Raw genomic sequence first — 14554 nt, 5'->3', positions numbered from 1 at the left:
GCCGCTTTCACTTTCATTTCCCTCAATAGTATTGTTTTTCTGGCAGAAGTGGTAGATTATATTGAGCCATCTTGCCTTGTCTGTTTTCCCTCTGACCACTTACTCAAACTGACACAGTACTTCCCAGTACAAACATATATGAGCAAGTCCTAACTATAGCCCCATGAACCCCTTTAGTTGACCATCCCAGCAAGCAAATAGAACACTTTGATGGATACGAGAGTGAAGAAACAGTTATAAGAACTTCTAGCCTACATATGTGCAAAACTAACTGGTATATAGATTATCCCTTCTCCTAGGGTATTTCCATCACAATAAAACTGGAATAATAATGGCTTTTAAAAATCTCCTAAACCTAAGTATTAGTTTGTTTTGTCATCTTTATTTTTGATACAATGGTTTCTGACATAGAAGTGTGGATACTAGACCGAAAAGGGACTTTTTGCATATTAATAAATGTGTGATTTTCACGATACTTTATTTAAGTCCAAGTCAGTATTCTAGTGAGTTATGACTGGAAAGTAGTTAAGACATAAGAACACATATTTTAGAACTTACACATCAAAATGAATATTGTATATTGGGAGATTCCTCCCATAAACCGTCTGTGCCCGCTTTGATCAAGATATTTTTGGAGCTACGTTAAGAATTGCCTTTAGAACCACCCCATCTGAGTTTCAGTTTTTTTTTACTGTGGAGTTTTTGTTGTAGTTGCTACTCTAAATGACATTACCCAGCTGGGTTTCTCCAACTTCACACACAATGACAATTAAAACTCTCTTAGTTGATGAAAATATGTTATTGTCAAGATTTGCTTGCTTGTATGCCATTCAGTTCTTTAGGAATTTTCAAAAGAGGGTCTCAGAATATTATGAACAACACCTACGTCTTTGCATAAGGCTGAAGTTTTCCAAGGCAACTTATTTGGGAAAAGTTGCCGTCATTTGGATGAATAAGTTATATCTCTTAGTTGTGAAATTATTTATTGATATGCCTTATAAATTTACTGGTTCGTATTTAGTCACTGAAAGTGTCCTAAGAACATACTTCTTTTTTATCTTTTTGGTAGTTTGGTGATAAATCAGGTATTTGGAAGAACTGATAACTGAGAAAGCCAGTTATGCATGTGAAAGACAGCATTAATTATTTCTTACCAGTAATTTTAATTAATGTATCCCAAAAAAGTCTCCTGAAAACAACTCTCAGATAGCTGTAATAGACAGATAGTAATGATTACCATTTTCTGTTGTTTATTAAGTATTTTTACAAAGATTTTCCTGCTTCTAAAAAGCTTTTTAAATGCTGACATTTGGCTAGCACTATTAATGTTTGGGAAAACCTTCTCAAAGATTGCAGCAGCACTCAAGTTATCAGCTGTATTCTAGGTCTGGAAAGGCCTAAGTATGCCATGTTGGTGAGAGCATTTCAAAGAGCTGGTGGGGAATTCTCTGGTTGTCCAGTGGTTAGAACTCCACGCTTCCATTGCTGGGGGCACAGAGTCAATCTCTGGCTGGGGAACTAAGATTCCACATGCCATGGCCAAAAAAAACCCAACTGGTGCAAGCAAGCATCGGTGCCACTAAAGAAACTCTGAATTTTTAGGGCTCAAAGATCACAAAGGTTTTTCATATACTAGTGTTATCACATTTTAGACAGAAGCAAACTGCAAGAATTCCAGGTCTTCCTGACACAGACCCAGCAAGGTCTTAGTCATATGTGAGCCAAACGCCAAAATAACCAGCACTAATATGTTAGTAGCTGTTAAGCATTTTTTTTTCTTCAACTCTATTAGTTTATTGAAAATTTAATTTGTGGACTGGGTTGGAACACATCTTTTTTTCCTCCTGTAGCTTGATCATGACTTAAAGCATGCTCATGAACTTCGCCAGGCTGCATTCAAGCTCTATGCCTCTCTTGGAGCAAACGATGAAGACATCCGGAAGAAGGTGAGTCTGGGAGAGGGGCGTCCCCCAGTCCTGACAGCCAGCAGGCAGGGAGTGACGTCAACCTGAAAGTCGTGGTGAAGAGCACTAACAGTGACTGTTTGAATATAATAAAACAGAGTGACTAAAGGCATAATTGAAGAATGAATGGGACCCGGATTTGGGGGGTTGTTTGTTTTTTTAGAACATAGAGTGGCATGGCCGTGCTGGAATGACAAATAACCGGCGTGCTTTTTTGTGTCATTAATATGGATTATTATGTTGCACATTTTTGCATGTGTTCTGATAAAAACCAATTCTAGCACTGTGAAGCTTCAGATACCTTGAAAGACCTAACACTAGAATTGTAAATGTTATTTATGGAAATCCTTTCCAATGCCATTGAGAAATTCATATCTCTATTGTATATTGTTCTTTGATATGTGGCTTAGTTATGTTTTGATTTTTTTTGCTACTGTGCAAGTTTGATGTGAATAAAATCTTTGTGGAATAATGATTTTATGTTTAGTGAGTGGTCATCTGAATTTTCCAGCTCCCAAAAAATGTATCACTGGTATAGCACCTTATGTTATTGCAGTCTAGTCCAACACTGAGCTCATGTTCTTCATGAGAATAGTTCTAAGCAGGGAGTAAAGTATTGTAAGCTCTGATCTGGCTCCCTCTGCAGACCAAAATGCTGGAGCTTACTACACACAAAAATGTATAATCTAATAAATTATACACAAGACTTTAGGAACATCAGTAAATTAATTCATATGTTCTGTCTTGATGAACCATAGCAGAAAGCAAAATGTGGCAGTTTACTAAATCTTCCCATCCTGTGTATTGGTATTTTAAGGAGCCCTGAGAGAGAAATCACAAGTGTTGGGACTTTAACATGATTTAGAGAGGTAATTTGGGCTTGTAGAGAGAGAAGTATGTAATTAACTATAGGTTTATTAAAATAAATTGGACCACTGTTGGAGATAATTGAAATTAATAGCAGTAAGATTAGATATGTAAGTAGCTTTGATTTAAAATCTGTGCAGAAAACACAACTAAGCTGAATGTTTTCCATGTACCTCAATTTAGTTCAGTTAACAAGATGTTTTTGACTTGATATGTTTTAGTAAATATCTATGAAAATCCTTTTCAACACCTCTAAGCTTTAATTTGTAAACTGTTACTTCAAGGCAGACATACTAGTGGTATGATATTCCCTCTGTCTAAGCATGATTTATGGATATTGATGTTCATATGTTTCATTCAGTTTAGGAACATGGTATGTTGCCAAGAGGAGAGGCTTCTATGGCAATTCATATAGATAAAACATTTTAAAAATTGACGTGGACTATGTAACTTAAATACATAATGATTTGTTTGGGGATGGTTTAGTAGGGCCAATGGAAAGAGAAGTATTTTACCCATTCTTTTAGCTCAAGAAGGCCATGCCATGGACTGAAAGGGAGATAGATAGATGGACCATAATGAGGGGAAATAGGATGTCCATTTGTACTTCTTTGTACTTTTTTGTTAATAAACTATTGTTTTGGAATTAATGACTTTAATTTGTGATATCGTGTTCTAGAAATACAACATAACAGTCTGGTGATTAGTAGTCTAAACTTGTATTTATAATGTGTATAATTTCCTGGTAAGGCTAAATCCTGATAATTGCTGTAGAAAGATGACAAATAAAGAATAAGTTATAATTATTATAGTTTTTTTTGTGTGTGCTGAAGAAAAGATACTGTGGTATGCTGATGTGATGGGGATTCTATAGAGTTTTTAGGAAGATATTTAACTTCTGGGGAATTAAGTGAATAATTTACAGTTCATAGCAACTACTGAAGAGAGAAATTGTAAACTGAAAAATATAAAATAATTTTGTGATAAAATCTGCATGAAAACAGTTCCTAGTGGAGAATTCTTATTTTCAGTGTATAAAAAATGATAAATGATAACTCTTCCTTTGAATGCATTTATTTCTATTCTATTTTTTGTTGAAATAATTATTTGAATAGATTTTTATTTACTTTCTCTATGAAATATTTATTTACTTTTTGCACTATGCCTTAATGAACTTTGATTGTATTTCATTTTTTGGTGTAGATTCTTGAAGTACAATGTTTATTATTGTTTTATTTTTGATGCAATTTTCATACATGCCAAGATGGAATTTTAGTTTACTGAGTTAATGAGTGGGTAATCTCTGAAAGAGATTTCAAGGACTGTAGACCTATTTCCACCCCCTCCTTTTCCCTCACCCCAAATAAAAGCAACAAAAAGGCTTTATGTTTGCTCCAGGATACAAATAAGAGGTGTTCAATTGGTCTGCCCTTTAAATTGAAGATAGGAATGCGATTCAATAAATATAGGAAGTAACATATATCCCATTGCCTTTTTATGACCAGTTAAGGAAATGAGGCAGAATGAAGAAGAGAAAACTAGACCAGAGAACTAGAGACAGTGAGAGGTATACACAGAAGTAAAGGAGAAAGATACAGGCCTCCTCTCTTCATGGAATTATGGCTCTCTCTATCTTACTGCTTCTAAAGACCTCTTAAGGCCTGCTGTGATTTCATTTCTTGATACCTTCTCTCTGGGCCACACAGAATTAAGCTGAAGACTGAATATGACCTATAGGTCAGAGATGTACCAGTCCTGCTTTGAAGCAGTGTTGGTGTATTCCCATTAAAAGTAACTGTGTAACAGTCCCAGAACCTCATAAGCACTCAGTGAATATTGTTGAATGAATATATATAGAGAGAAATATAGAAATGAAAATGCAGAAATCATATGCAGAGTGACATTTCCTTTAATACCTCTGGATCTTTTGGTATCCTGTGCAGAACAAAGTCGGTATCCTTATTCCTAGCTTGGCATCCTTTATCACTCTGTGGCATACCTACAAATTTCCTGATTTCCTGTGGTGTCCTGTCAGTGAAAGAGGGTGGAAAGTGTCCTGCGGTGAAAGTCGAAACCATTACCATTAGCTGTGACATGAAGAGGGAGAAGAAGCCCAAGAAAAGATGAAGGACCGCTCAGCTTGACAGCAGATGTGGACTGGCCATATTAAACTTAGATAATTCACGATTTTGCTTAGAGAAAGCAAGGGCAGAGTAGGAATTGAGAGCTCGGTGAAAGAAGGGTCCAGAGCACAATAGCAGTGCCTGCACTGACAACTATGCCAGGTAAAAATTAAGTAAAATGCCAGGTAATCTTTGCCATGGGGAAAGTCTAGTTTCTAATGATAACCTTTACCACATGCTGCTGCTGCTAAGTCGCTTCAGTCATGTCTGACTCTGTGGGACCCCAGAGACGACAGCCCACCAGGCTCCCCCGTCCCTGGGATTCTCCAGGCAAGAACACTGGAGTGGGTTGTCATTTCCTTCTCCAGTGCATGAAAGTGAAAAGTGAAAGTGAAGTCGCTCTGTCGTGTCCGACTCCCAGCGACCCCATGGACTGCAGCCTACCAGGCTCCTCCGTCCTTGGGATTTTCCGGGCAAGAGTACTGGAGTGGGGTGCCATTGCCTTCTCCTTTACCACATAGTAATGCTGACTAAGAAGTATAAGTTCGGTTAATGGGATGGTAACAAACAAGTTAGAAAACTAACAAATTATTTCAAGTACTGGTATCCCAATCAAAACCCCAGTCAGTTGGTTAAGTCATGCAGAAGCAGCAGTGGCAAACAGTCCTGTAATTGTGAAGTCCATTGTTTTATAACAACTGCTTTTTTGAAGACCATCTCTTGATTGGTATCTATTGATCATCAATTAGGTTGGAAATTTAAAAGGATTGTCTCTCTTACTTTCTTCAAGGAGGTTATAGAATTTATCAGAAATAGCTAGGAAGTGTAAATTGAGGAAAATTAGGAGTATATTAAATATGAATAAATTAAAATTTAAGGAAATTAATAAACTTAACTAGATGTTATTTTTATTTTTGATAAAACACGTTACAAATGTTAATGTAGTACTTATTGTAGTCTTTGCTCCTTTGAGATATCAGACTAATGGAGCCTTTCAGAAAGCTTTCCTCTTGGATTTTGAGTACTTTTATTTTAGCTGGAGATCTCCTTTATGGAACTAGACTGTAAGCCCCACGAGGGCAGGGATTTTTTAAAATATTTTGTTCCTGACTGTAGTCCCAGCATCTACAATACTATTGAGTGCATAGTTGACACTTAACTAGTATTTGAAGAATAAATGGATGAATGGGAAAAAAAAAAAACCAAGCAGATAATTGAACCATATTGCAAAATTGGATTGTTAAGCACTGTTAATTGTATTATAAATGGACCTCTCTGCATTAAGAACTTTCATAACTTTTCTAGCAATTCTACGGGTATGTGAAGAGAGGAGATTTAAAATAGAGAAAACCTACATCTGATCATACAGGCAAGGGGTTTCACTATACTTAGCATAGAGGGGGTATAGGAATTTTCTATTTTCAAGAGGCAAACAATTCCAAGGGCATGTCTTGTACTTACTTTGATACAGATCAAAGAGAACATGTTTTATGATATGGTACTTGTTTAATTTTGAAATAATTTTTTACCATTTCTTAGTTTTTTCCTTTCTAAATGTGTGATTTTTAAAGATATATAGCACTCACAAATGTGAATCTGCACAGTTTTTTCCCCTAGGGATAAAAGTATGATTTGATTTATAGAAATTAGCCCAACTCTTAGAAATCAGCCTATTCTGTAAAGTGATATACAACTGGATAAAATAATTCCCAATTAATGTCAGATTTTTATGAAAATCATAATTAATGAAGGTCAGTAGTTTAATTCTACATAGATTGATTGAACTGCCTACATTGTATAAATAATGTTAGATGGGTGGAGAGAGGGGGGAAAACAGCAGGTATGATAAAGAGAAGTAAAGACACAGCCCTAATATTCAGAATTTATAATAAAACCTTAGTAAGTCAGAGAAAAGTAAGGAAATGCCAGTAAGAATTTGCAAGGGGCTCAAAGAATTATTTGGAACCAATTAAAGTGGATATGGTGATATCAGTGGACCTATCCTTGAATCAATTTGGAAATGAATAATTTAATATTTTGATGTTTTCTAAATGCCTGTTCTATCTTCAAGAATCAAAAACACGAAATCTTAAGTTTCTGTTCTTTGTAAGGGGAAAAAGACTAGTCACAGTGGTTTTTACATAACACATGTGAAGAAGGTAGCCAAGGGTGAGATATATTTTCTTTTTAAACAGCAATTTTTTTTCTTAGACAGTTTTTTTGAGAAGTATAGGCAGAGAAAAATGAGGAAAGGAAAGCAAAAAGAAGATTGAGACTTTGTCTTATACCCTCTTTTTCCTAGCAGAGGAAGTTTTATCTGCAGGGACATTTTAGTTTGAGATACAATGTATTTGAAATATCTAGCATGGTGCATGTAGGTGCTCAATAAATGGAAGCATTTGTTAGAATACCTTCCATGAATAATTTTATTGGAAGATTAAAGATAAATATATTTTTAAGTGTATTAGGGAAAAAAATTGAATGATATTGGGGCATAAATAAAAAGGTTTATAGTGAAGACTGCTTTTGTGCTATAAATTTCCAAGACTATTAGTTATTTGTTTTAGTAAAAAGAATATTTATAATTCAGAAGCATAGGTCTTTCCTTAGTTTATCTTTTATTAATAAGTTGTCTTCCTACTCTTATATTTTAAAATATATTTAAAATACTCATTTTCAAAACCTTTTTGTTGCTATTCCGTGCCCTCTGAAGCACAAAAACACTTTTGTTTTTCTTGGAGTGAAATAGAATTTACAATATAAATCAATAATTGGTTAAAATCATAGGTAGTAGATGTCTTGAGCAAAGTAAAGAGACCAAATTCTATCTAACTTTATCTAAGTATTAATTATTACTGTCTATGATTACCATAGATGTCATTTCTCCAAAGAATCATCATTCTTCAGAAACCATATCCCAAATGCACATGTTCAAATTTTGAACAAATGTAAATCTTCTGTGTTTTTGAAGTTATATGATTTTAAAGTGTATTTGTAAATTTAGGCCAGTTTTTCTTACTATCTTTTTAATATCTCAAAAATTTAATAAGCACTTCACTTTGAACTTTTTTAATCATTTGTTGTAGCTTTATTTTATTTTATAATTGGTCTTCTGTGTAACAGTATAATTGTACCATGAGTTTATATTTTTAAATATTTTGTGAAGTTCAGTAATTCTAAATGGTTATCTAAAAGGTATACTGTCAAAATTCTGTATTTGTCTCTGCCATGAAATCAGGCAGATGCAGAGAATTCTTTCTAAGCGTTAGTCTACATGTTGAAACAAATGCCTTGAACATTTTGAAGGTTTTCGACGGTATCACAGAAATAGCACCCTTCAGGACTTGGTTCTGCTACTGAATAACAACAATTCATTCAGAATTCAGAATTACTTGATTTAATCTGTGGTTAAATTGTTAGTTATCATCTGAAAGCTAATCTACTAAAGAATTTTAAATGAACTCTGCAACACTGATTCATGATGGTAAGTATTTTTAAAGAGTTCACCATGACAGGACCAGGTTTTGCCACTTGTCCACAGTATTAAGACCCTTGGCCTTCAACATACTGAAAGAAGCAAACCTGGGAGCGATAATGCTATATACATAATAGAGGTATTTATACAATCAAGCAATGAACTTATAGTTTAGACTTTCATTAAATGGAGACATAAAATTGAGAGTTATACTGTTTTTGTGGTATTGTAGTTACATAAATCATTGAATTACAGTTCTTGTTCTTTTTTTCCATAAGAAGTACAAACTGGTTGTTTCATTAGTTGTTTATAATATAATTAAGACAGATGTCTAATAAACCAAGAAATTGGCTAAAATATGGTATATATTAAAGACCATATTACATTATGGTCTATGTAGAGCTAAAATTAGTGACTTGGTTGGATTTTCAAGAATGTTCTATCTAGAAATGAATTAATTGTTTGGGATGATAAAATATTTGTGCAGAAGTAGACCTTGAGAAGATTGAGTTTGTGATGAAGAACCAGAATCAGTGCTGCATACTTCACTATATTGATACTAGCACAGGAGTTGGCAAACTATATCCTGTGGGTACTTATCACCTGTGTAATAATTCTGTAGCCTGTGAGCTAAAAATGGTTTTTGCAGTTTTAAATGGTTGGAAGAAGAAAACCAAAAGAAGAGTAATATTTCCTGACATGAAAAGTAAATTAAATTCTAATTTGTGTCCATAAAGTTTTTCTTCCTCTGTATCTCTTTTCAGCTTTATTGAGGTATAATTGATGAAATATCTATCAAGTTTTATTGGAATATAGCCATGTTGACTTGTTTATGCATTACCTGTGGCTATTTTGCACAATCACATGGCCCAGAAAACCTTAAAGTTTACTATTTGGCCCTTTGCAAAAAAACTTTGCTCACCCTGTGCTAAAACTGCATAGCTAAATAGAAACACCCAGTTTGATGAAAAACTGTATTTCTCATTCTCTTCTTCATACTGGACTGTAGAAAGAAATGGGGCCCTACCAAAACCAGCGGGGAGGCGGGGAGGTGGCGGGGGGTGACTTGGAGATCAGTTGTCTGACTTCCTGAAAGAGCGGCATTGTCAAGTGTTGACAGTATGACATTGCCACTGGATGCTGTCCTACGTGCTGTTTCCCTTGTTTGAATGATTTTGGCATGTGACAGATCCCAGAAATTGGATGGTAATTACGGCTTTTGGTTATGATAGGAAACCTTAGATTCTGTATATTGATTAGCAGAGTTGTCAGAATAAGATTTTTCACCTTGTCAAAGAGAAAAATTAAGATCCATCCAGTTCCATTATTAAGTAAATATCTATTTAGCCTTTACTACATATGAAACATTGTGTTAGGTGTTGTTGGTCAGTCACCTAGTCGTGTCTGACTCTGCGACACCATAGACTGCAGCACCGTGGTATGGGGCATGTAAAAATCATGTAATTCAGATATTTACATCAAGAGATCATCTGTTTGGGAAACCAAACTTAGCAGAACTACCATTTATTGAGCACTTACTGTGTGCTGGGCACTGTGCTGATAAAGGTGCATTAGCACATTATCTCCCTTAAACCTTATACAACCTTGTAAGGTAAGCTGTTGCAGATCAGGAAACAAATGGTTTGACCAAGACCATCCAGCCAATAAGTGGTAGCCCCTAAATTGTGTTCCAGTCTCTCTCACTCCAAAGCCTGTGCTGTTAACCACTTCATTACTTTACTCATCTAAAATTAAATGCCCACTAGAGCCAAATTATGAAATGGCAAGAAATTTCACTGGGAGATATGTGATAGTCTGAAAAAAAAGTGCTCTGAATTCAGAAAACTTAATCATCTGTATTAAGTGGTTGCAAAGTATAAGATTCAGAAAATGTGTTTTTTCTCTCACATAGTTTTTGGTACAGAGTGAATAATGAGATGCATTAGTCACATCCATTTATTCATGTGGCATTTATGGTATACCTCCTCCTGTATTCCAAGAATAAAGCACTAGACTTGTATGTAGCTTGTGGGAGCCTACAACTTAAAGCAGTTAAGGAACGAGACACTAAATTGCTGTGTAGTAATTCTAGCGCCTCATGTGTGTGTAAAACGTCTCATCTACATTGAAAGCCAGTTTTGCTGTGATCTACCTAGATATGATTAAAATAAGGCTGTAGTTGAAGTCCATTTATATATTATAAAGAAGTTTACTTAAAAGCATTCTCATCCTTTCCTTCTAAGATATTAAGAAATAAAAGATCTCCATATCCGTTTTCCTTCTACATCCACTGAAGATTTAGTTTCTAAGGCCACTATCTTGATATGACTACACTGTAAATTAATATTCTGGAAAGGAAGCATCCAGAGTTAATGATATCATCTCAGAATTTTATTTTATAGACGGCTTCCTTATGGAATAGATTTGAACTTGAGGCAGCATTTTGAAATCTTTTAGTAGTTATCTCTTATCAAGCTATAATGTTCATAACTAGAATGTAAGCTCCATAAATGCAGTACTTGATAGATAACTGTGCTTGTATTTATTGAGTAAATTGTGTATGTCTGGGCATCAGAAGTCAGCCAGCCAACCTGTAGGATATTTAAGACTGTTGCGTGCACAGCTTTGTGCTGAGGAACAGGGACTGAGCAAGCCATTGTGCTGCATGGTTCTTGGGGCAGCACATCATTCAGACCCCTGAAAAACAGTAGGAGATGGAGGGGAAGTTTCTAGTTCTGTTGTTTGAATACTCACTTATAATGGTTTTGTCTATATGCTAAAATAAAAGTATAATTCAGCAGCTGTTTAGGTTTTGTTCTGCCATAAAGCTAGTGGTTGAACTTTTAAAATTGAACTCTTATGTGTAGAGAAGTATGTTTTTGACTAAGGAAGTGTTGATCGATTTTTAGATGTTATAAGTATTTCTCACATGCTGTATTTATATTTTTGGTTTCAAGAGAAGGACAGTTTGGGCCAAGAGAGTTCTCCTATTTTTTTCTCTACAGTGTAGAAAAGTTTAGAACTTTGGAGTGTTTCTCTTAAACACTTAACATAAATGAAGTTTCACAGCTGTTAAGAATCTGCCTGCAATGCAAGAGACCCTGGTTCAATTGCTGGGTCGGGAAGATTGCCCGGAGAAGGGATAGGCTATCCATTCCAGTATTCTTGGGCTTCACTGGTGGCTCAGACGATAAAGAATCTGCCTGCAGTATGGGAGATGTGGGTTCAGTCCCTGGGTTGGGAAGATCCCTTAGAGAAGGGAACAGCTACCCACTCCAGTATTCTTGCCTGGAGAATTCCATGGACACTGGAGCCTTGTGGGCTACAATCTATGGGGTCACAAAGAGTTGGACATGACTGAGCTACTTTCACTTTAAGAAGATAAAAAGGTCCAGAGGTAGAAATGACAAAATGCCACTTAAAGAGGCTTAAAAGCAAGAATGAAATACAGAAGGCCCACCCTAAGAACCCCTCCTCTTTGTCCTCCACTCCTAAACAGTGATACTGCTCCCAGGCTTGGACCTGCAGGAGAGCTTAGATGTTAATTTAGTTCAATGCCTTCAAGAGAAAGGACCAAAAGGAGGCCCTGCAGACCAACTCTTATGATGTTTGGTTTTTCAGTTTCTCTGGCTGAGAGGACGTATACTATTTCCCCCAACCCTGTCTCCCAAGACTGGGGTTAGAGAAGTTTGGTATGAATGTGGAAATGAAGAGCCATGGAAGACTGAGAGAAGGAAAGAAATGCCTTGTAAAATGTTTACTGAGACTCCAGGATATAGTTTTGATCAGTAATCTGTCTTTAGAGAAAGTGAAAGTAAAGTCGCTCAGTCGTGTCCGACTCTTTGCGACCCCATGGACTGTAGCCTACCAGGCTCCTCAGTCCGTGGGATTTTCCAGGCAAGAATACTGGAGTCAGTTGCCATTTCCTTTTCCAGGGGATCTTCCCGACCCAGGGATCGAACCCAGGTCTCCCACGTTGTAGGCAGACGCTTTACCGTCTGAGCTGAAACTGTGTATATTTTAGAGGAAAAAAAAGTCTCCGGTAAAAAATTACCCTTTTTTCTTTAAATATTTGCTAGAGGAAAATGTCAGAAAATCTTGTATGGAGCAGTGGCAAAAATATGACAGAATAGGCTGTAGTTGGGGAAAACCTGCAGGTCTCATCCAGAGCACGTAGGGCTTGCAGCCTGAGAACAGTAGAATATTAGTCTGTTTAGTTGGTATCTGCTGAAGCTGGGTCCTGCTTCTAGAATGGAGAGCAGATTATAAGGGAATTGAATTTCACAGTCAGTACAACTCACTCTTGTGGTTTCTTCAGTGTTCTCTTAACTTTTCTTCATTGACTTGCAACCTCTCTGATCCTTGGCATTTATACTCCCAACCCAGGCTGAATGATTTGTCATTTTTCTTTCATGTAGGTGTTGTGAATTAGACCTTTTCTGTTATCTTTGTCTAGCTTATTAGCAATGCCCTTTCTTGCCTTGTGTAGTATATATTAATCTTTATTGGCCTAGGATGTCAATAGGTAATCTGTAGTTCCTACAACCCTGAAAACTTTTAAGTTATCTTCATTCCTAATTTTCAAACTCAGGCCTCAGCCTCATAACTGAGGCTAAGCAAATACCTCATCCTTAAGCACAGTGAGCAGAAAGGCCCTCAAACTAGAAGCCAGAAAATCAGGTGGAATTGTCTTGTCGGCTCTGCCCCAAATTTGCCTTTTGCCTAGAGAACCTGAATCAGTGACTTAATCTTTCTGAACTTCAAAGACCTCATTGTCAATAAAGAAGTTTATGTCTAAGACCTCTGTAGATTTTTAAACCTTTACAGAGTTTATTTCCAAAACCTGTGTAGATTTGAACATTATTCAAGTAAAAATTAACAGCCATAAGTTCATTTAGTTCTTTCAGAGAGTTATGTCTGCTGCCATTAATGCCACGAGAATTCAGTAAGAGGGTTGGGTTTCCAGTTGAACCTGTTTAAGAGCTAGCATTGCAGCTGTCCTTGCTTGATTCGTGGAAGGCCATGTACTTTGGGGGATTTAGTTTGTTTTGCTTTGTTTTAATAAAGGAGTAATGGCATGAGGATGTACTCAGGAGTTATAAATATTAAGTGCTCGAGCATTTCCATGATATGCGTGGCAGCATATCCTTTAGTTAAAGTATTCTGTGGCAAAATCAGTATGCTCACATCCTAAAACCTAGGAAAAGTTTGATTTTCTACTTGTAGGAACAGATCCCTCCCCAGTCCGCTGCAAATGCTACTCAGTCTACCAGATCAGCTGGCTGTATTTACCTCACTCCAGTGTTTACTTCGTTATCTCTTAACCCCTCTTCATCCTCCTAGCCTTTACCTCATTTCCAAAGCCAGCCAATTCCACTGTCATCTGATCTTGTGTTCACAGGGCTCATCTTTTAAAAAGATAACTTAGATGAGGGGCTGGACCTTATGTAAATGGTCCCGAGTAGGAAGGCCCAAGTGTGTGCCCTGAGACTGACACTTGTGAGACTGAAGTGTTGATATAGCAGGTTCAGGGCTCTTGTAGATCCTTTTTCCTTGCCAGACCTACTTTTTCTCCCTGACCTCCTTGTGCTACAGTCTGCTTGACTGCTTAGTCCTTGCTGCTTTAACTAGACTTTCTGGATTTGATACTTTATCATCTTAGATGGCAGTGTCTTCTGACTTAAAAGTTTGATTCCAAGTCTTCACTCTTTCTGGACAGTTCTGTTTTGTTATCCTCTGTTGGAACTCTTTCTAGGAACCTTTCACGGAAGCCCATTTGGAATTGTGTTTATCTGGCCATTGTGCACATTAGCATAAATAACTGAGCCCACCTGCTTTGAATTGTCTAAGAAGTTTGGTGACGCCGCTAAGAATCTGCCTGGTTTCCATTTCCACATCTTCATCTAATTTCATCAAGTTCAAAGTCCACTCTGAAGTTTGCAGTACTTGGAAAATGTTTCATCCTGGATCGTGCTGGAAGAGTAGCTGTGTCTTGTTTTGTTTTTGTTTTGTTTTTAGCTCTCTGACCCTTCAGTTCTTCAGTTTTCTGAGAAAGAGGTGGTTTATGACTTGGCCACAACTAAGTCATAGATCCACTAGAGCTCATGGAGGGCTGGGGAATTCCC

At 36.5% G+C, this 14554-nt stretch overlaps 1 protein-coding gene across 5 annotated transcripts in view; it reads left to right on the top strand.

The window, feature by feature from the left end:
• Positions 1–14554, top strand: part of ARMC8 (armadillo repeat containing 8) — a 108939-nt gene that overhangs the window by 60706 nt on the left and 33679 nt on the right. For all 5 annotated transcript variants that reach the window (XM_005908928.2, XM_070375745.1, XM_005908926.2 and 2 more), the window contains one exon: positions 1851–1946. In XM_005908928.2, coding sequence (XP_005908990.1) covers positions 1851–1946 — 96 coding nt within the window. The remainder of the gene's footprint in view (positions 1–1850; positions 1947–14554) is intronic.

This window comes from Bos mutus, chromosome 1 (genome assembly GCF_027580195.1).
Source record: "Bos mutus isolate GX-2022 chromosome 1, NWIPB_WYAK_1.1, whole genome shotgun sequence".
Lineage (NCBI taxonomy): Eukaryota > Metazoa > Chordata > Mammalia > Artiodactyla > Bovidae > Bos > Bos mutus.
The sequence above is the reverse complement of the archived record's forward strand: the minus strand, read 5'-3'. Positions and strand labels throughout refer to the sequence as shown.